The sequence below is a fragment of the Nerophis ophidion genome, linkage group LG20 (genome assembly GCF_033978795.1).
Source record: "Nerophis ophidion isolate RoL-2023_Sa linkage group LG20, RoL_Noph_v1.0, whole genome shotgun sequence".
NCBI classification, from domain to species: domain Eukaryota; kingdom Metazoa; phylum Chordata; class Actinopteri; order Syngnathiformes; family Syngnathidae; genus Nerophis; species Nerophis ophidion.
In genome coordinates, this window is record NC_084630.1 from 20,498,163 (window position 1) to 20,520,694 (window position 22,532).

A 22,532-nucleotide genomic window follows, 5' to 3' on the forward strand; every position below is an offset into this window, starting at 1 on the left:
GCCCTGTTTACATAACAGCTGTTTCTAAAGGAATTGTTTTCGGTCATATTAACACAAAAGAAAAACATGCCTCGGGCTTTGACTGGTCCTGGATCGAGCTTGTACAGGTCTTGGATGACAATAGATAACATGCCCCCGTCTCTTCCCATCGTAAACAGCGGAATTTTCCAAGCCTTTGTCTTGGTGCAACAAAGACAGCTGTTGTCTGTTCACTGGGAACTCAGAGAACGGAAAGTTTTTTTGGGTAATTTACATACAATTTTTCTGACGAGATCCCTCTGTATCTGAATCATTTTGCACAAGTTGGCTTGACTGTGCTCGAGTGCAGACAGCAAGTTCCATAAAAGCATGCTTGGATATTTACGTGAAACAATTAAAGAGCCAGAATCACCTAGAAAACAAAGTACAAAATTAGTTTTTTTTTGTGTAGAGATGGCATGTTAATGCTGAAGAACCAAAGCATTGTATTAAAAAAGAAGAATGGTGGTGGACAAGAAGATTGTTAGTAGGGATGTCCGATAATGGCTTTTTTGCCGATATTCCGATATTGTCCAACTCTTAATTACCGATTCAGAAATCAACCGATACCAATATATACAGTCGTGGAATGAACACATTACTATGCCTAATTTTGTTGTGATGCCCCGCTGGATGCATTAAACAATGTAACAAGGTTTTCCAAAATAAATCAACTCAAGTTATGGGGAAAAAATGCCAACATGGCACTGCCATATTTATTATTGAAGTCACAAAGTGCATTATTTCTTAAAACATGCTTCAAAACAGCAATTTGGGACACGATCTCCCTGAGATAATTCCTGATACCCATTTGGACTATGGGAAATATTATACTTGGACTTTCACAATGTGCATTATTTTTTTTTAAACATGCCTCAAAACAACATTTACAAAAACATTGAAGGCACACAGCTTCAGTCCAGAGCAGGGGTCACCAACTTTTTTGAAACCAAGAGCTACTTCTTGGGTACTGATTAATGCCAAGGGCTACCAGTTTGATACACACTTAAATAAATTGCCAGAAATAGCTAATTTGCTCAATTCACCTTTAATAAATAAATGTATATATATTTAAAAAATGGGTATTTCTGCTTGTCATTCCATCGTACATTTTTTTTCCTTTTACGGAAGGTTTTATGTAGAGAATAAATGATGAAAAAAACACTTAATTGAACGGTTTAAAAGAAGAAAAAACAGAAAAAAATAAAAATTTAATTTTGAAACATAGTTTATCTTCAATTTCGACTCTTTAAAATTCAAAATTCAACTAAAAAAAGAAGAGAAAAACTAGCTATTTGAATCTTTATGAAAGAATTAAAAAAATAATTTCTGGAACATCATTAGACATTTTTCCTGATTAAGATTAATTTTAGAATTTTGATGCCATGTTTTAAATAGGTTAAAATCCAATCTGCATTTTGTTAGAATATATAATAATTTGGACCAAGCTATATTTCTAACAAAGACAAATCTTTATTTCTTCTAGATTTTCCAGAACAAAATTTTTAAAAGAAATTCAAAAGACTTTGAAATAGGATATAAATTTGATTCTAAAGATTTTCTAGATTTGCAAAAATTATTTTTGAGTTTTAATCATACTAAGTTTGAAGAGAGATTTCACATATATTCTTTGTCAAAAAAACAGAAGCTAGAATGAAGAAGTAAATTAAAATGTATTTATTATTCTTTACAATAAAAAAATAAATTTACTTGAACATTGATTTAAATTGTCAGGAAAAAAGAGGAAGGAATTTAAAAGGTAAAAAGATATAAGTGTTTAAAAATCCCAAAAAATTATTTTTAAAGTTGTATTTTTCCTCTAAAATTGTCTTTCTGAGAGTTATAAGAAGCAAAGTAAAAAAATAAATGAATTTATTTAAACAATTGAAGACCAAGTCTTTAAAATATTTTCTTTTATTTTCAAATTCTATTTGAGTTTTGTCTCTTTTAGAATTAAAAACGTCGAGCAAAGCGAGACCAGCTTGCTAGTAAATAAATACAATTTAAAAAAGTAGAGGCAACTCACTGGTAAGTGCTGCTATTTGAGCTATTTTTAGAACAGGCCAGCGGGCGACTCATCTGGTCCTTACGGGCGACTTGGTGCCCGCGGGCACCGTGTTGCTGACCCCTGGTCCAGAGTATACTAGAGTCATAAAGTAAACAACAACATAGTCCTCCTTTAGTGCAAGACTGCCTGGTATACTGTATAACAGGAAATCATAAACTGGGCTCAATCTACCCTGCCCTAACGTATTTTTTGAATGAGTAACACAAATGTGCTGCAAGCTGGTGGTGAGTGCTTGAAGTGGCCTAGCAGTCAGCCAGAGCTTCTGAAATGCTGCGTTGAGACAGGGCACCTCTGTTCACCGCAAGCTGCAAAGTGTGCACCATGCAGGGCAGACTAGCCACAACAAACTCCATCGTAGCTTTTGCCATACTGCGGGCGTTGTCCCTGACCACAACGTGAGCTTTCGCCTTGGGGTGGTTTTTGTTGTATTTCTGTTTTTTCCCGGCGGAGTCTTTAAGCGTCAACTGTGTGGTACTACTTTTTTTCCGTGTTTGCTTTTATCCATCTTCCGCTTGTATTCATCATGTATCTCCTTATGATACTTGAAGAGGTGGTAGATCTAATGGCTCGTATTAAAGCATGGGTGTCACACTCTGGCTTGCGAGCCAAATTTGGCCCGCCGTGTAATTTCATTTGGCCCTTGAGGCAGTATGAAATTAACATTAGAGCTGTAACACCGCATTCACCACTCATACTCATACTTGCCAACCCTCCCGATTTTCCCGGACTCCGAAATTTCAGTGCCCCTCCCGAAAATCTCCCGGGGTAAACATTCTCCCGAATTTCTCCCCATTTTTACACGGACGACAATATTGGGGGCGTGCATTAACGGCACTGCCTTTAGCGTCCTCTACAACCTGTCGTCACGTCTGCTTTTCCTACATAGAAATAGCGTGCCAACCCAGTCACATAATATATGTGGCTTTTACACACACACACACACACACACACACACACACACACACACACACACACACACACACACACACACACACACACACACACAAGTGAATGCAATGCATACTTGTTCAACAGTCATACAGGTCACACTGAGGGTGGCCGTATAAACAACTTTATCAATCTTACAAATATGCACCACACTGTGAACCCACACCAAACACGAATAACAAACACATTTCGGGAGAACATCTGCACCGTAACACAACATAAACACAACAGAACAAATACCCAGAACCCCTTGCAGCACTAACTCTTCCGGGACGCTACAATATCCCCGCCCCCCCAAGCAATAATTAATGTTTTACTCATGCACTTTCTCTTGCTACTTCAAGGCTTGAATGTTTGATTAATTTGTTGTTGTTATTTTATATGTAAATTTATTATCAGCCTGTGGAAAAATTTCATTTTGACATTTACCTCAATGGGCTGCAAATAGAAAAGAGGCATTCCATTTTTATTTAAATTTTATTTGGTATGCCATTGATATTTATAAATGATTATTATTTAAAACTGGATTTTACATGTCACGATAAAGTTATATAAGCCTTACTTGTTCAATATTCAATGCAAAACTTGTTTGGGTCCCTATTAAAAGGTTAATTTGTTCAACCATGGCCCGCGGCTTTGTTCAGTTTTAAATTTTGGCCCACTCTGTATTTGAGTTTGGCACCCCTGTATTAAAGGAAGACGTCTTGGTCCCTCATCGCATAACCAACTTTTTGAAGTTATTGCAAATTGTCAGTTTTTTATCCATCAGAGATACTTTGAAATAATCCCGAACCATAGGCATGGTGTCGTTAGTGAGTCACCGAACGAGCTGGCTTGTTAGCCACGGCTACAGCACAGCAACAACACACTCTTGTTGTTGTTATGCTGCGCTAAACCTCTCATGCTGCAGTCGTCAACTCCTGTGTTGTGTGTGGGTGAGGGGAGGGGGTAGGGGCTGCTGACTGGGATATGTACCACTCCATACAGCGGCGTTTTAAAAAGTCATTAATATTACTTTTTGATACCGATAATTTCCGATATTAAATTTTAAAGCATTTAAAGCACATCTCCAGTTGTAAGACTGAAAATTATGATGCTGGAATGATTTGAGGAATATAGAAATAAAAAAAAAAAAAAACGATAATTTTTGGAATGCGGACAATTGCAAGCATGTTTTGACTGAGCTTTTGATGTGGGATTGCTTGAATGGATGGAAGTGTTACAACAGCGTGGCTTTGTAAAAAAAAGAGTGCAGGTACTTTCCTGGCCCGCCCGTAGTCCAGACCTGTCTCCCATGGAAAATGTGTGGCGCATTATGAAGCGTAAAATACGACAGCGGAGACCCCGGACTGTTGAACGACTGAAGCTCTACATAAAACAAGAATGGGAAAGAATTCCACTTTCAAAGCTTCAACAATTAGTTTCCTCAGTTCCCAAACGTTTATTGAGTGTTGTTGAATGAAAAGGTGATGTAACACAGTGGTGAACATGCCCTTTCCCAACTACTTTGGCACGTGTTGCAGCCATAAAATTCTAAGTTAATTATCATTTGCAAAAAAATTAAGTTTATGAGTTTGAACATCAAATATCTTGTCTTTGCTGTGCATTCAACTGAATATGGGTTGAAAATGATTTGCAAATCATTGTATTTTGTTTATATTTACATCTAACACAATTTCCCAACTCATATGAAAACGGGGTTTGTATATCTTGGTGTTCACATACTTGAACCATGTTTTGGGTAATCTCCTCCTCTTCTTTGATTCATGGGTCTCTCTTTCGTCCTCAGTGCCCCTGTCACATCCCGCCCTCACCGTGATCCCGGTTCTGCCGGAAATTGCCGAGGGAGATCACGTCTTCATGATATGTAGCGTCAAAGGCACCCCGCCCGTCACATTCAAGTGGTACTACGACGGCAAAGACAAGCCCATCTTCACCACCACCTCGGACACAAACCACACGGACTACCAGATCCCAGCGCTGTCCAAAGAGCACAGCGGCACCTACTACTGCGAGGCCGTCAATTACGCCAACAATGTGGTCCGAAGCGCACCCATAATCATAGAGGGTAAGAACGGTGTCTCTTGGTGCGAATTCAGTCTTTTATTGTCTAAATAGTAGGTTTCTTTACCTGGAGGTTTCCTCTGCTCATGTGGGACTGAAAGATTCCAACATACACTATATTGCCAGGGGTGTTTGGCCGCCTGCCTTGACTCGCGTGTGGACTTGGGGTAGCATCCCATTCCTAGCCCATGGGGTTCAATACCACCTTTTGCGGCTATTGCAGTTTCGGCTCTTCTGGGAGGGCTGTCCGCAGGGTTGCGGAGCATGTTGGTGGGGGTTTTCCACCGTTCTTCCGGGGGCCCGTTGGTGAGGTCACGCACTGATGTTGGTGGGGAGGGCCTGGCTCTCGCTCTCCGTTCTGGTTCATCCCGGAGGTGTTTTGTCGTGTTCGGGTCGGGACTCTGTGCGGGCCGGTCAAGTTCATCCACACCAGACTGTGTGGACCTTGCTTTGTGGGCGGCATAGCTCGGTTGGTAGAGTGGCCGTGCCAGCAACTTGGGGGTTGGAGGTTCGATTCCCACGTCCGCCATTCTAGTCATATAAGTTATATAACCCTACTATCAAAATGACGTTAAAATTGTGTTATAATGAAGACAACACATGATGTAAGTGTCTATATTAGCCTACTAATATACTGGGGCGGTATAGCTCTGTTGGCAGAGTGGCCGTGCCAGCAACTTGAGGGTTGCAGGTTCGATTCCCACGTCCGCCATCCTAGTCACTGCCGTTGTGTCCTTGGGCAAGACCCTTTACCCACCTGCTCCCAGTGCCACCCACACAGGTTTAAATGTAACTTAGATATTGGGTTTCACTATGTAAAGCGCTTTGAGTCACTAGAGAAAAGCGCTATATAAATATAATTCACTTCACTTCACTAAAGTTTCACAAGCAAAAAGTAGACGGGTGTTGATTAAGAGCCGGTCGGTCCAGTCTTGATTTGTTTTGTAAACTATTTCTTTCAGATGTGATTTCAGGGTTGTACGGTGTAGCGCTACTAGTATAGTACCTTGATAATTACTAATGAATCATATTCGGTACTATACCGTTTCTAAAAAGTACCGCTTATTTTTTAACAGGCATCCCGTCATGACATTGCTGGTTTTTAATGAGCAGAGGAGCATGTTCGGCAGTGCACAATCACAGAGTACTTACAAACAGACACAGGAAAGGGAGAATGGTGAAGTTATAACACTTAACGTCCAGCCGCAGTCTGCAGTGTTTTAGCTACTTCTAAATCACTAATCTTCGTCTCCATGAAGACAAATAAAGTAAATTTCTTACAAGTTTCATCCCTGCAGTGTGAGAGTCCAGTCCATATTGGATCTAACATAATAGTGAGAGTCCAGTCCATATTGGATCTAACATAATAGTGAGAGTCCAGTCCATATTGGATCTAACATAATAGTGAGAGTCCAGTCCATAGTGGATCTAACATAATAGTGTGTGAGTCCAGTCCATAGTGGATCTAACATAATAGTGTGAGAGTCCAGTCCATAGTGGATCTAACATAATAGTGAGAGTCCAGTCCATAGGGGATCAAATATAATACTGAGAGTTCAGTCCAAAGTGGATCTAACATAATAGTGAGAGTCCAGACCATAGTGGATCTAACATAATAGTGTGAGAGTCCAGTCCATAGTGGATCTAACATAATAGTGAGAGTCCAGTCCATAGTAGATCTAACATAATAGTGAGAGTCCAGTCCATAGTGGATCTAACATAATAGTGAGAGTCCAGTCCATAGTGGATCTAACATAATAGTGAGAGTCCAGTCCATAGTGGATCTAACATAATAGTGAGAGTCCAGTCCATAGTGGATCTAACATAATAGTGAGAGTCCAGTCCATAGTGGATCTAACATAATAGTGTGAGTCCAGTCCATAGTGGATCTAACATAATAGTGAGAGTCCAGTCCATATTAGATCTAACATAATAGTGAGAGTCCAGTCCATAGTGGATCTAACATAATAGTGAGAGTCCAGTCCATAGTGGATCTAACATAATAGTGAGAGTCCAGTCCATAGTGGATCTAACATAATAGTGAGGGTCCAGTCCATAGTGGATCTAACATAATATTGTGAGAGTCCAGTCCATAGTGGATCTAACATAATAGTGAGAGTCCAGTCCATAGTGGATCCAACATGATAGTGAGAGTCCAGTCCATAGTGGATTCAACATAATAGTGAGAGTCCAGTCCATAGTGGATCTAACATAATAGTGTGGGAGTCCAGTCCATAGTGGATCTAACATAATAGTGTGAGTCCAGTCCATAGTGGAGCTAACATAATAGTGTAAGAGTCCAGTCCATATTGGATTTAACATAATAGTGAGAGTCCAGTCCATAGTGGATCTAACATAATAGTGTGAAAGTCCAGTCCATAGTGGATCTAACATAATAGTGAGAGTCCAGTCCATAGTGGATCTAACATAATAGTGAGAGTCCAGTCCACAGTGGATCTAACATAATAGTGTGAGAGGTCAGTCCATACTGGATATAACATAATAGTGAAAGTCCAGTCCATTGTGGATTTAACATAATATTGTGAGTCCAGTCCATAGTGGATCTCACATAATAGTGTGAGAGTCCAGTCCATAGTGGATCCAACATAATAGTGAGAGTCCAGTCCATAGTGGATCTAACATAATAGTGAGAGTCCAGTCCATAGTGGATCTAACATAATAGTGAGGGTCCAGTCCATAGTGGATCTAACATAATATTGTGAAAGTGCAGTCCACAGTGGATCTAACATAGTAGTGTGAGAGTCCAGTCCATAGTGGATCTAACATAATAGTGAGAGTCCAGTCCATAGTGGATCCAACATGATAGTGAGAGTCCAGTCCATAGTGGATCTAACATAATAGTGAGAGCCCAGTCCATAGTGGATCTAACATAATAGTGTGAGAGTCCAGTCCATAGTGGATCTAACATAATAGTGTGAGTCCAGTCCATAGTGGATCTAACATAATAGTGTGAGAGGTCAGTCCATAGTGGATCTAACATAATAGTGAGAGTCCAGTCCATAGTGGATCCAACATAATAGTGAGAGTCCAGTCCAAAGTGGAGTTAACATAATAGTGAGAGTCCAGTCCATAGTGGAGCTAACATAATAGTGTAAGAGTCCAGTCCATATTGGATTTAACATAATAGTGAGAGTCCAGTCCATAGTGGATCTAACATAATAGTGTGAAAGTCCAGTCCATAGTGGATCTAACATAATAGTGAGAGTCCAGTCCATAGTGGATCTAACATAATAGTGTGAAAGTCCAGTCCATAGTGGATCTAACATAATAGTGAGAGTCCAGTCCATAGTGGATCTAACATAATAGCTAAACATGCTTCACCCCACACCATAGCTCACTGCTATCATAATGTAAACAAACGCCATGTGTGGATCTACACCTGACATCCACTGTAATGATACTAAGTACAGGAGCGTATCTAGTCGATACTACTATAACATCTTTAGTTGTTTTTTTTAATGTATACAGTTGAGATAGGCTCCAGCACCCCCTCGACCCCAAAAGGGACAAGCTATAAAAAATGGATGGATGGGTATATAAAGTTTATAAACTCAGGCAATTTGTCCATAGACACATGAGGACTTTGAATATGACCAATGTATGATCCTGTAATATCAGATCGATGATACCCAAATGTGGGGTATCATCCAAAACTAATGTAAAGTATCAAAGAAGAGATGAATAAGTGATTATTACATTTTAACAGAAGTGTAGAGAGAACTTGTCAAAATAGAAAATAAACATATATTAACAGTAAATGAACAAGTAGATTAATAAGTCATTTTTACAGCTTGTCCCTAATAGTTTTGAGAAAATAATAGAATGGAAAATGACACAATATGTAACTGCATATGTCAGCACACTAAATTAGGAGTCTTTGTTTGTTTGTTTACTGACTACTAAAAGACACGTTGTGTAGTATGTTTCACTATTTTATTTAAGGACAAACTTGCAATAATAAACATATATATATATATATATATATATATATATATATATATATATATATATATATATATATGTGTGTAAAAAATACATGGTGTGGCCCCAGAAACTTAATTTTATGCCCAGTTCCTGTTGTCTAAACCCAATCACGGGGTTAGGTTCTGGCAGTGAAAAAGTGGCATGACACAGTATATGGTCCTGACTTTTCTTCTCGCTGTTGCTGTCCCTGCAGTGCGTTTGGCGTCGTGGAAGAAAGCGCTGATCATCGGCTTCTGCCTGCTGGTGGTGTCGGTGCTGGTGGTGGTGTGTGTGCTGTGCTTCCGGGCCAAGAGAGGTAGAGAGACTTACAGTCCTCCAGAAACACACATTTCCTTAGTTTGACGTGGTATGTGACGCCACCGTCTCCCGCCCACTTCCTCCTGCTTCTCTCACCTCTCCTCTTTGCTTGTAGGCAAAAGGGAGGCGGCGGCTGAATTGTCAGTGTGAGTTGGCGCCACTACTTGCTTCCTCTAAATGTGATTGATGTGTACAACTGCGCTGGTTAGCTTAGCCACGGTGTTCGGTGCTGAGATGAGATGTTGGTTGTGCCTCAATCCACACACGTACATACCTAAATGTAGTCTTTTAAGAGCTTAAGTGTGTTCCCAGTCAGTATACGGATGTTGCAATCAAAATACCATTAATAATTCAAGCAAAGTACGTGTAGACAAGGGTCCTAAACATGTAGAAAAGTGTTTACACTGCGTATTTTCGGTGATCCGGTGGCCATGTACTGCTTGCCTGTGTATCGGCTGGGGACATCTCTGCGCTGCTGATCCGCCTCCGCTTGGGATGGTTTCCTGCTGGCTCCGCTGTGAATGGGACTCTCGCTGCTGTGTTGGATCCGCTTTGGACTGGACTCTTGCGACTGTGTTGGATCCATTTTGGATTGAACTTTCACAGTATCATGTTAGACCCGCTCGACATCCATTGCTTTCCTCCTCTCCAAGGTTCTCATAGTCATCATTGTCACCGACGTCCCACTGGGTGTGAATTTTTCCTTGCCCTTATGTGGGCCTACCGAGGATGTCGTAGTGGTTTGTGCAGCCCTTTGAGACACTAGTGATTTAGGGCTATATAAGTAAACATTGATTGATTGATTGATATTTGGTTCCTAAGTGTGCACATGTTGACAATCAATCAATCAATCAAGGTTTATTCATAGAGCCCTAAATCACAAGTGTCTCAAAGGGCTGCACAATCCACAACGACAACCTCGGCTCAGATCCCACATCCGGGCAAGAAAAAAACTCAACCCAATGGGATACAAAGAGATACCTTGGAGGGGACAGGCCATGTGGGGACCCCCGCCCTTGGGCAACCGGTGCAATGGACGTTGGGTAGATCTAGTTAATAGTGTGAGTGTCCAGTCCAGGGGCGCCGCTAGGGATTTTGGGCCCCATGAAAAGAATCTCTACAGGGCCCCCAACACATAATTTCACATCATTTTATCATGATTAGGGGCCTCTCTGGGCAACCCTCCATCATGGGTTCCTAGAATCCGTCTCCTTTACCCCCACTTTTCGGGGCCCCTGGTCCAGTCCATAGTGGATCTAACACAATAGTGAGAGTCCGGTCCATACTGGATCCAACATAATAGTCTGAGAGTTCAGTCCATAGTGGATCTAACATAATAGTGTGAGAGTCCAGTCCATAGTGGATTTAGCATAATATTATGAGAGTCCAGCCCATAGTGGATTTAACGTAATAATGTGAGAGTTCAGTCCGTAATGGATCTAACATAATAGGAGAGTCCAGTCCATAGTGGATCTAACATGATAGGAGATTCCAGTCCATAGTGGATCTAGTTAATATTGTGAGAGTCTAGTCCATAGTGGATCTAACATAACATTGTGAGTCCAGTCCATAGTGGATCTAACATAATAGTGTGAGAGTCCAGTCGATAGTGGATCTAACATAATAGTGTGAGAGTCCAGTCCATAGTGGATCTAACATAATAGTGTGAGAGTTCAGTCCATAGTGGATCTAATATAATAGTGAGAGTCCAGTCCATAGTGGATCTAACATAATAGTGAGAGTCCAGTCCATAGTGTATCTAACATAATAGTGAGAGTCCAGTCCATAGTGGATCTAACATAATAGTGAAAATCCAATCCATAGTGGATCTAACATACTAGTGAAAGTCCAGTCCATAGTGGATCTAACATAATATTGTGAGTCCAGTCCATAGTGGATCTAACATAATAGTGTGAGAGTCCAGTCCATAGTGGATCTAACATAATAGTGAGAGTCCAGTCCATAGTGGATCTAACATAATAGTGAGAGTCCAGTCCATTGTGGATCTAACATAAAAGGAGAGTCCAGTCCATAGTGGATCTGACATAATAGAAGTGTCCAGTCCATAGTAGATCTAACATAACATTGTGAGTCCAGTCCATAGTGCATCTAACATACTTTTGTGAAAGTCCAGTCCATAGTGCATCTAACATAATAGTGTGAGAGTCCAGTCCATAGTGGATCTGACATAGTAGTGTGAGAGTCCAGTCCATAGTCGATCTAACATACTAGTGTGAGAGTCCAGTCCATAGTGGATCTAACATAATAGTGAGTCCAGTCCACAGTGGATTTCACATAATAGTGAGTCCAGTCCATAATGGATCTAACATAATAGTGTGAAAATCCAGTCCATAGTGGATCTAACATAATAGTGAAAATCCAATCAATAGTGGATCTAACATTCTAGTGAAAGTCCAGTCCATAGTGGATCTAACATAATATTGTGAGTCCAGTCCATAGTGGATCTAACGTAATAGTGTGAGAGTCCAGTCCATAGTGGATCTAACATAATAGTGAGAGTCCAGTCCATAGTGGATCTAACATAATAGTGAGAGTCCAGTCCATTGTGGATCCAACATAAAAGGAGAGTCCAGTCCATAGTGGATCTGACATAATAGAAGTGTCCAGTCCATAGTAGATCTAACATAACATTGTGAGTCCAGTCCATAGTGGATCTAACATAATAGTGAGAGTCCAGTCCATAGTGGATCTAACATAATAGGAGAGTCCAGTCCATAGTGGATCTGACATAATAGAAGTGTCCAGTCCATAGTGGATCTAACATAACATTGTGAGTCCAGTCCATAGTGCATCTAACATAATATTGTGAAAGTCCAGTCCATAGTGCATCTAACATAATAGTGTGAGAGTCCAGTCCATAGTGGATCTAACGTAATAGTGTGAGAGTCCAGTCCTTAGTGGATTTAACGTAGTAATGTGAGAGTCCAGTCCATAGTGGATCCAACATAATAGTGAGAGTCCAGTCCATAGTGGATTTAACATAATAGTGTGAGAGTCCAGTCCATAGTGGATCTAACATAATAGTGAAAGTCCAGTCCATAGTGGATCTAACATACTAGTGAAAGTCCAGTCCATAGTGGATATAACATAATAGTGAAAGTCCAGTCCATTGTGGATTTAACATAACATTATGAGTCCAGTCCATAGTGGATCTCACATAATAGTGTGAGAGTCCAGTCCATAGTGGATCCAACATAATAGTGAAAGTCCAGACCATAGTGGATCTAACATAATAGTGAAAGTCCAGTCCATAGTGGATCTAACATAATATTGTGAGAGTCCAGTCCATAGTGGATCTAACATAATATTGTGAGAGTCCAGCCCATAGTGGATCTAACATAATAGTGTGAAAGTCCAACTGATGCACAGATGACCGATCCACCCCGGGTCGCGACTTTGAACAGCTAGCGATTCATCCGTGGTCACCTGATAACCTCTCCATGCAGAGGGAAGCAGAGCAGAAAAGAGACGGCAGATCAAATTGTCTAAAAGGGGGGTCTATTTAAAGGCTAGAGTATACAAATGAGTTTTAAGATGAGACTTAAATGTGATGCAATTCCAACTGTCATTGCACATTGCCAATTTGGACTTCTATTTCTTCTTCTTCTTCTCCTTTTTAATGTTGAATTGCAACCACTCGAGTTAGTCGCTCCCCGTTTGCTGTATGGCCAAAATGGCGACCATTAAGGTTGGTTAAGCGTCCAGCATTGCACGCTAACCATTTTTAATATTTCAAGTGCAACATCTGCCCGTGCACTACAGTATATTATACCGTACTTGTCCGTATGAACACACTCTTGCTCTCAAGAGACTAATTCTAAGTATTGAAATGCACCAATTCAGGCACAGCCTGGGTCTCAAATGGAATAGTTCTATAAGTAGACTTGAGTAAATAAAAATCGGACACTGTGTAGCGTACTAAATTTTAACAGTGTTGCCTTATCCCAAATCCATTTCTGTTGTTATGGACTTACCGCCATTGTCAAGCGCAATGTTTATTTTAGAAGTTAGTACAGAACCGCGTGATCTGAGGCCTCGCACACTTACAAACGTGCACAGTGCAATTATTGAAGTGTTTCATTTGGGACCCAGAACTTGTCTTTGAATCTCGGGTGACCCGATTCCAAGTGAACAGCTCTGAGTGCAGGCATGAGAACACCAAGAAAACATTAAGGTTTGATCAAAGGTGTGCGCCACTTCAACAAAAGTACTGGAACAATTCTAGGAACTGACAAAATGTAGGACTGATCTTTTACAAAAATTAACAGTTTCCACTAGAGGTGTCCGATAATATCGGACTGCCGATGTTATCGACCGATAAATGCTTTATGGTGTAATATCGGAATCTGTTTCAAAAAGTAAAATGTATTACTTTTTAAAACGCCGCTATCGGGAGTGGTACACGGACGTAGGGAGAAGTACAGAGCAGTTGCGTCTTCCAGTCATACTTGCTAACCCTCCCCATTTTCCCGGGTGAATCCCGAATTTCAGTGCCCCTCACGAAAATTTACCGGGGCAACCATTCTCCCGAATTTCTCCCGATTTACACCCAGACACCAATACTGGGGCACTGCCTTTGCGTGCCGGCCCAATCACATAATATCTACAGCTTTTCACACACACACAAGTGAATGCACAGCATACTTGGTCAACAGCCATACAGGTCACACAGAGAGTGGCCGTATAAACAACTTAAACACTGTTACAAATATGCGCCACACTGTGAACCCACACCAAACAAGAATGACAAACACATTTTGGTAGAACATGCGCACCGTAACACAACATAAACACAACAGAACAAATACCTAGAATCCCTTGCAGCACTATCTCTTCAGGGACGCTACAATATACACCCCCCGCTCCCACCAAACCCTGTCCCCATAATAATAATAATAATAATACATTTTATTTGTAAAAAATCACTTTACGTTGAGCAAACAACCTCAAAGTACCACAGTCTAAAAAAATTGTAATAATAATAAAAAGATAATAAAATTAAATAAAATATAAAACTAGAAACAGACCAATAGCTAAAACCAGCATGCATGTCTATAAAAAAGCTTTTTTTTTTAAATTTTTTAAGCCTTTCTTAAGAGCATCCACAGTCTGAGAGCCCTCAGGTGGTCAGGAAGAGCGTTCCACAGACTGGGAGCAGCGGAGCAGAAAGCCCGGTCTCCCATAGTTCATAGCTTTGTCCGTGGAGGTTGGGTGTCGTGTGGAGGATTTGGGGGTGAGCAGTTCTTTGAGGTGGAGGGGGGCATTTCCATGGAGGCACTGGTGAGTTAGTAGGGAGATTTTGAATTCAATCCTGAGTGGAACAGGAAGCCAGTGAAGGGATTTGAGGGTTGGTGTGACGTGGTCATGTTTCCACACTCTCATCAGGATCCTCACAGCACTATTTTGTATGTACTGCAGCTTCTGAATGTTCTTGCTGGGGGATCCCGACAAGAAGTGCGTTGCAGTAGTCGAGCCTGGAGGAGACAAAGACGTGGACAAGTCTCTCGGCATCAGAGAGAGCGAGTGAGGGGCGGAGTTTTGCAATGTTCCTGAGGTGGTAGAAGGAGTTCTTGCACAGTTGTTTTATCTGAGCCTCAAATGTCAGGTGAGGGTCCATTTTAACACCCAGATTAGCATGTAGAGTGTGAAGAGGGACGGGCCGAGGACTGATCCTTGAGGGACACCACACGTGACAGAGAGTGTGTCCGACTTTGCCTTTCCCAGAGAGACCAACTCTGTTCTATCCGTGAGGTAGGACGTGAACCAGTTTAGGGCAGTGTCAGAGAGTCCGCTGGTGGAGTGTAGGCGGTGTAGAAGGATGCGGTGATCAACAGTGTCGAATGCTGCAGTGAGGTCAAGGAGGATGAGAAGAGATGGTGAGCCAGCATCAGCAGTCATCAGCCGGTCATTGGTGACCCTGACCAGAGCAGTCTCCGTGCTGTGGCCAGAGTGGAAACCAGACTGGAATTTTTCATAAAAATTGTTTGTTTTAAGATGATAATGAAGTTGGGCAGCAACTACCATTTCCAGCACCTTTGAGAGGAATGGTAGATTGGAGATGGTCGGTAGTTGGCCAGCACTTCTGGATCTAGGCTGGGCTTTTTGAGGAGTGGTTTGATGACTGCAGATTTTAGGACAGTGGGGACCTGACCAGCCTGGAGGGAGTGGTAATGATTTTGGTGATCAAAGGACTTATTGCAGGGGGTGTGCGTTTTTACCAGGGCTGAGGGAAAGGGGTCCGGGATACAGGTGGAGGGTTTCATCTTCCTCATGATTCCCTCAACCTCTCTCTGCGTGATGTCTGTGAAGCAGCAAAGAGGCTGAGTGGTCCCAGGCTTAGGGTTGACAGTTGGGACAAGGGGAGCGGGGGGGAGATGGTGGAGAGAGAGGAGAGGATGTTTTCTACTTTAGTCCTGAAGAAAGAGATGAAATTATTGCATTGCTTCTGTGTGGTGTCCGAGTGTAGGTGAGTTTGGGGTTTGAGGAGATGATTTACGGTGTAAAAAGTTGCTTGGAGTTTCCAGGGCTATTTTTGATGATATTGGAGTAGAACCGGGACCGTGTATCACTGAGGGACTTTGAATAGGCCTTCTGGTGTTCTCGATTGGCTATTTTGTGAACAGTAAGTCCTGAGTCCATGAAATGCCGTTCAAGGACACATCCCGCTCTCTTCTTCCGCAGCTCGTCGGTGTACCAGGGGGATGAGCGCATGACTGTTCAGGTTTTGACAGGGGCATGGAGGTCTAGGAGGCTGGTCAGCGAAGTGTTGTAGAAGTCTACAGACTCAGTGACTGATGGGAAGTTGACAGAAAGAGAGATGCTGGAGGTCAACGGCTAGGGTGTCTGGGTTAATGTTTTTTATATTCCTGAAACTGATTTGGCGTATGGGATTTTCAAAGGGAGACATGAAGGCCTTGTGGTCGGACACAATCAGGTAGTATACTAAGAGTTTGCTGATGGGGACAGAGTTGGTGATGACCAGGTCAAGAGTGTGGCCTCTGGCGTGTGTTGGAACCTCAACATGTTGTGTCAGGTTGAGGCCATCTAAAAGGTGCAGGAACTCAGCAGAAGAGTAGCAGGAGGGGGTGTTGACATGAATGTTAATATCTCCAAGTATTATGATATTGGCTGAGGTTGTGCAGAGTGTGGTGAGAAGGTCATGTATCTCTGGGATGAAAGCAGAGTTTGTTTTGGGGGGTCAGTAGATCAGGAGCATGGTCATGGAAAAAGGGGGTGCACAGGCAAGGGCATGGGGGACAAAACAAATTTCCTTCAGTGTACAACAGCCAGGTCACTACCACGACCGGTGTTGCGGGCTTTTTCTAGGTAGCTGTATCCAGAAGGACAAGCTTCATTCAGAGCAGAGTGAACCCCCTGGTTGATGCCATGTTTCTGTGATACACATGAAGTCAACCTGTTTGTCAATTATGTGATCTTGCATGAAGGAGGATTTGTTATTAAGGGATTGAGCATTCAAAAGTTCAATTTTGACTTTTGTTGAGGTGGTGATTGTCTGCAGGGGCCGCAGCAGGCTGAAATCCACTCCACGTTTTCGGTTCTGCTTGGTGTGTGGAGGTCTCGCGGCGCTTCCCGTGCTGCCATGCAGTGGTCTCGTGACGTTTGCAGTGCTACTAATCACAGCGTTCTGAAGACGTGTCAATTGTGCCACGGGGGTCCAGATGGACGGAATACACTGATCAAGCTGTTGGTGGTAGACAAACTTTTTCCGACAGCTTCTGTGGATATATCGGGGATGACGCAGAAGTCCGAGTTCATTGATGATGGGGATTTTATATCCAGGAGTGATTGTGGAGTTGAGCCGGAGGAGTTTGGAGATGGAATATCTGAACGTCATGCTCTCAAGGGAGGATATTGCCGAGCCCAGCTAACCGCTAGCCAAAAAGTTTAATGAGAAGGCAGCGGTCCCAGCAACGAAGGCTTACTGAAAAATACCTCTCAGGACTATGTCTGTGCCCAAAATCAATGAGGATCGTCTTGCAGGGGTGGGGGAATAGGTCTCCGTCAACGGTGGTTTGATGGGCAGATCCAGTGAGCAGGATCCCCAGAGAGGCTAAGTTGACAGCTGGAGGTAGGGGGTAGCAGGTAGGTACCGATATAAAAAGTGGCTGATCGCAAGACTGGAAAAGTAAAAAGTTAGTGCTGTTTGAATGAGTATGTTGGCTGGGAAGAAGTAGCACAGAAAAACCATAAATCGCGGAAGAATCTATAAATCGCGGGTGGAGAAGCGGCGAACATACAGCGCCAGCGTCCTCTCCAACTTCCGGTTTGAAGATAAATCAATCCATCTCCTGATTTCGGAGGTCTCAAGGTTCGCAAGTATGCCCCAAACTGTAAACCACACCTGTAAGGTACTGTGCAAGGCTTGTAGGGTTGTCCCGATAACAATATTTTGGTCCCGGTACAAAAATGTTTTTTGATACTTTTCTAAATAATGGGGACCACAAAAATGGCTTTATTATAACACAAAATCTTAGGGTACAATAAACATATGTGTATTATTGCAATCAAAGAACTAGAGATGTTCGATAATATCGGACTGAAGATATTATCAGCTGATAAATGCTTTAAAATGTAAAATCGAAAATTATCGGTATTGGTTTCAATAAGTAAAATTACCGAGTGGTACAGGGACGTAGAGAGAAGTATAGAGCGGCAATAAATCTTAAAGGCACTGCCTTTGCGTGCCGGCCCAATCACATAATATCTACGGCTTTTCACACACATACAAGTGAATGCAAGCACACTTGCTCAACAGCCATACAGGTCACACTGAGGGTGGTTGTATAAACAACTTTAACACTGTTACAAATATGCGCCACACTGTGAACCCACACCAAACAAGAATGGCAAACACATTTTGGGAGAACATTCGCACCGTAACACAAAATAAACACAACAGAAAACATGCCCAGAACCCTTTGCAGCACTAACTCTTCCAGGACACTACAATATACAGCCCCCTTCCTCCCAACGCATTGAAATCAGAAAGGACACAGATATATATATATATATATATATATATATATATATATATATATATATATATATATATATATATATATATATATATATATATATATGTATATATATATATGTATATATATATATATATATATATATATATATATGTATATATATATATATATATATATATATATATATATATATATATATATTTACCATTTGCGGCCCACAGCTAATGTTTTAAAGGCCCACGGCACATTCTAAATATACTATTAAAATAAACAAAAACATAACAAACGTGAAATAAAAAAGTTTAAAGGTGAAAAGTCATTTAGAAAAAGTTGCAATGTTGACCAATAAAACAATACTGTTTTTTTCTTTCAAACTGTCATTGGTCAAAACATAATATTGAATCAAAATCAATGTTATTATGAATTATTGACCTATCCAAGGTTCCCATTACTTTACATCAAATATTCCACTTTGAAAAATATTTTTCGGTGGAATGTTTTGCATATTTTGTGTGTTTGCCATAAAAAAAACAACATAGTTTTGTTTCACAAAAAAGGGCGGAAAACAAACAAACAAAAAAATGACATACATTTTTTTAAAACATTTTGAAATGAGGGATAGATGTAAAGTTGATGTAGACTCCAGAGATTTAAGCGTTAAATATAAAATGTATGTATGCCCTGGCACATTACCATTATTTCATGACCCAAGCAAAACACTTTTTACACTTCTATACTGAAATAAATACAGCTACAACTTATTCAATAAAAACATATGACACCTTTTTCCAAAACACAACATAGAATGTGAGATATAGCAGCATAAAGCATACGTTTATTATTTGTTTTCAAAACACTTACAAAAATGTGGAATCCCACATATTCATTATGGGACCTCATTTTTATGACTCGATGGGGTCCCCGGGACCCCATCTGGAAATTTCCTAACGCCAACATTGCTGTCAACAGAGGAGAAAAAAATGCTTTATTTAAATAAATATATTATTTATAAAGCAAGTTTGAGTATCATTGGCAAATGTTCACCTAGTCCCGGCCTTGGCACGCTTATATGTGTCCTCTTTTTGGGGTTTCACAATATGGTCAGCCTAGGGCAGGGGTGTCCAAAGTGCGGCCCGGGTACCATTTGCTGCCCGCAGCTAATCATCTACCGGCCCGCCACACATTCCTCAAAATTTGCATAATTTATGGTATTGCAAAAATTTAAAAAATAATTGTGGCAATGTTGACACAAAGCTGCCATGCAGGCAGTTTTTTTTCCTTTTGTCTTTTTTTTTTTTTTTTTTTAAAGGACAAAAAAATATGTTATAATGAATTATCACTTAAAAATTATCACTTTAAAATGTTTTATGTGGAAAAAATATTGCATATGTTGTGTGGTTGCCATATAAAAACATCAACGTTTTGACAAAAGAGCATATAACAAACAAAATAATAGTTCAAACTTAAAATCGACAAATATATCGGAAGTTGATCTTGAAATTTAAGTGTTAAAAGTAAAAAATAATAATAATAAAAATTTATCACTTTATGAGTGGGCAACCTTTCGGTTCTCAGATATATTTAGTAGGATTTTATTTAACTTTTCACTGTGACTATTCAAAAATATTAAATGAAAATAAAATCAATGGTATCAATGTATTGATCTTTGAGGGCTTTAATTGCTAAATAAAGGAATTCTCCTGAAGAAATCAATAAGGTACTATCTATCTAAATACTGCATATTTCAGTTTTACTATAAAAAAACAAAGTTGTCTTTGACGGAAAAGGTGTTAAAGCTTATTTGTTTACCTCAGGTTGATATAGAGATTTACTGTAAGCATTAAATAGAAAATAATAATTTGTCTTATTTTTAAAATTTTAGTGACTGAGACCCTCTATGCTCCCCAGGAGCCCTAAATATTAAAAAAAAAAATCAATTTATGTTGTTATGGTTTGAAAATGAAAAATATCAATTTGGCCCCTGCATGCTTAATATTTTCCGTGTGCGGCCCTCCGTGGAAAAAGTTTGGACACCCCTGGCCTATAGGGTAACTTCAATGCCACGCCTGTATCGATATACAACCTCCACATAACCGGACAAGCATCAGAGCAAACTCTTTCTGGGATAACCGAAGACAATTTCAACCACTCGAGAGGAAACATGTTGAAAAACAAGCAAAGAGTAAGACTAGCATACAGCATGTCAGAATTTCATCAAACAAAACAATAGTGTGCAGTGTTTAAAAAGCTAAAAAGTACCGTATTTTTTGGATTATAAGTCACTCCGGAGTATAAATCGCACCTGCCGAAAATGCATAGTGAAGGAAAACGTCATATATAAATCGTACTGGAGTATAAATCGCATTTTGGGGGGAAATTTATTTGATGAAATCCAACACCAAAAATAGACATTTGAAAGGCAATTTAAAATAAATAAAGAATAGTGAACAACAGGCTGAATAAGTGTACGTTATATGAGGCATAAATAACCAACTGCTATGTTAACCTAACATATTATGGTAAGAGTCATTCAAATAACTTTAACATATAGAACATGCTATACCTTTATCAAACAATCTCTCACTCCTAATCCATAAATCCCACGAAATCTTATACGTCTTGTCCAGGGGTAGGGAACCTATGGCTCTAGAACCAGATGTGGCTCTTTTGATGACTGCATCTGGCTCTCGGATAAATCTGAGCTGACGTTGCTTAAAACGATAAGTAATGAATAATTCCACTTGTCATCACAGTGTTAAAAATAATGTTAAAAACATAAAACATTCTCATGCATTTTGTAATCCATCCGTTTTCTACCGCACCTGTTCAAGAAGTTGCGTTAATGGTAAGAAGGTATTTATTTATTATTGGTTAGTGTGGGGCTTGCCCTCCTGGGGGTTCTTCGGACCACCAAGCACTGACATGAGAACCTGTTTCAGGGTTTCAATATTGTTTTATTTTTCAATAAGTCTCTCTGTTGCTTTCCAGCAATTGTATTTCCAGCCCCAACCCCGTCTCTCCTCCTGGCTGCTGCTTATAACAGAGCGACAGGTGATTAGATAACAAGGCCCAGGTGGGCCGTCTACGCACCTGTCGCTGATTTTGAAGCCGGTCCTGGCAACACCCCAGTTCGCTGCAGGCCACGCCCCCTCCACAGTTAGCTTTAGAATAACAATGTTATTACAAAGAATAAGAGACCTATTATACTCTAGAAATGTTGGTCTTACTTAAAAATGCACGCGTTTAGTTGTTTTCAGTGTTTAAAAAAAATATTATATGGCTCTTACGGAAATATGTTTTAAAATATTTGGCTTTTTGGCTCTCTCAGTCCAAAAGGTTCCCGACCCCTGGGCTAGTCTCTTACGTGAATGAGCTAAATACAGTAATATCATTTGATATTTTACGGTAATGTGTTAATAATTTCACACACAAGTCGCTCCTGAGTATAAGTCGCACCCCCGGCCAAACTATGAAAAAAAATGCGACTTATAGTCCGAAAAATACGGTACATGTATCATTCTTCTACATCTAAAACTCCCTAAACAAGCAGCTTTATTTAAATTCATCCCGTAGTAAAATATGTACGTTTTCCCTCTTACAGCAACCATTAAAGTCTCTTCTTTACTTTTATATCAAATCATCCATGTAGAAATTGTACATGCACACACAAATGTAATTATTTTTTTCTAATAAGCCTCAAGAGCCCAGACTTCAATAGGTTATGATTAGAGATGTCCGATTATGGCTTTTTTGCCCATATTCCGATATTGTCCAACTCTTAATTACCGATTCTGATATCAACCGATACCGATATATACAGTGGTAAAATGAACACATTATTATGCCTAATTTTGTTGTGATGCCCCGCTGGATGCATTAAACAATGTAACAAGGTTTTCCAAAATAAATCAACTCAATTATGGAAAATTATTTATTATTGAAGTCACAAAGTGCATTTTTGTTTTGTTTTAACATGCCTCAAAACAGCAGCTTGGAATTTGGGACATCCTCTCCCTGAGATAATCCTGATACTCACTACAACTATGGGAAGTACTATACTTTGACTTTCACAGAGTGCATTATTTTTTTTAAACATGCCTCAAAACAACAGCTAC

At 40.4% G+C, this 22,532-nt stretch overlaps 1 protein-coding gene across 9 annotated transcripts in view; it reads left to right on the forward strand.

Annotated features, from left to right (window-relative positions):
• pecam1b (platelet and endothelial cell adhesion molecule 1b) overlaps positions 1-22,532 on the forward strand; it is a 117,315-nt gene that overhangs the window by 52,766 nt on the left and 42,017 nt on the right. For 5 of the 9 annotated variants that reach the window (XR_009803123.1, XM_061880682.1, XM_061880678.1 and 2 more), the window contains 3 exons: positions 4,824-5,102; positions 9,297-9,398; positions 9,516-9,546. Coding sequence is in view for 8 of the 9 variants with exons in the window: in XM_061880682.1 (XP_061736666.1) it covers positions 4,824-5,102; positions 9,297-9,398; positions 9,516-9,546 (412 nt within the window). In the remaining variant the exon portion in view is untranslated. Of the gene's footprint in view, positions 1-4,823; positions 5,103-9,296; positions 9,450-9,515; positions 9,547-22,532 lie in introns of all 9 variants that reach the window. The other 4 variants (XM_061880679.1, XM_061880683.1, XM_061880685.1 and 1 more) reach the window with 3 other exon arrangements.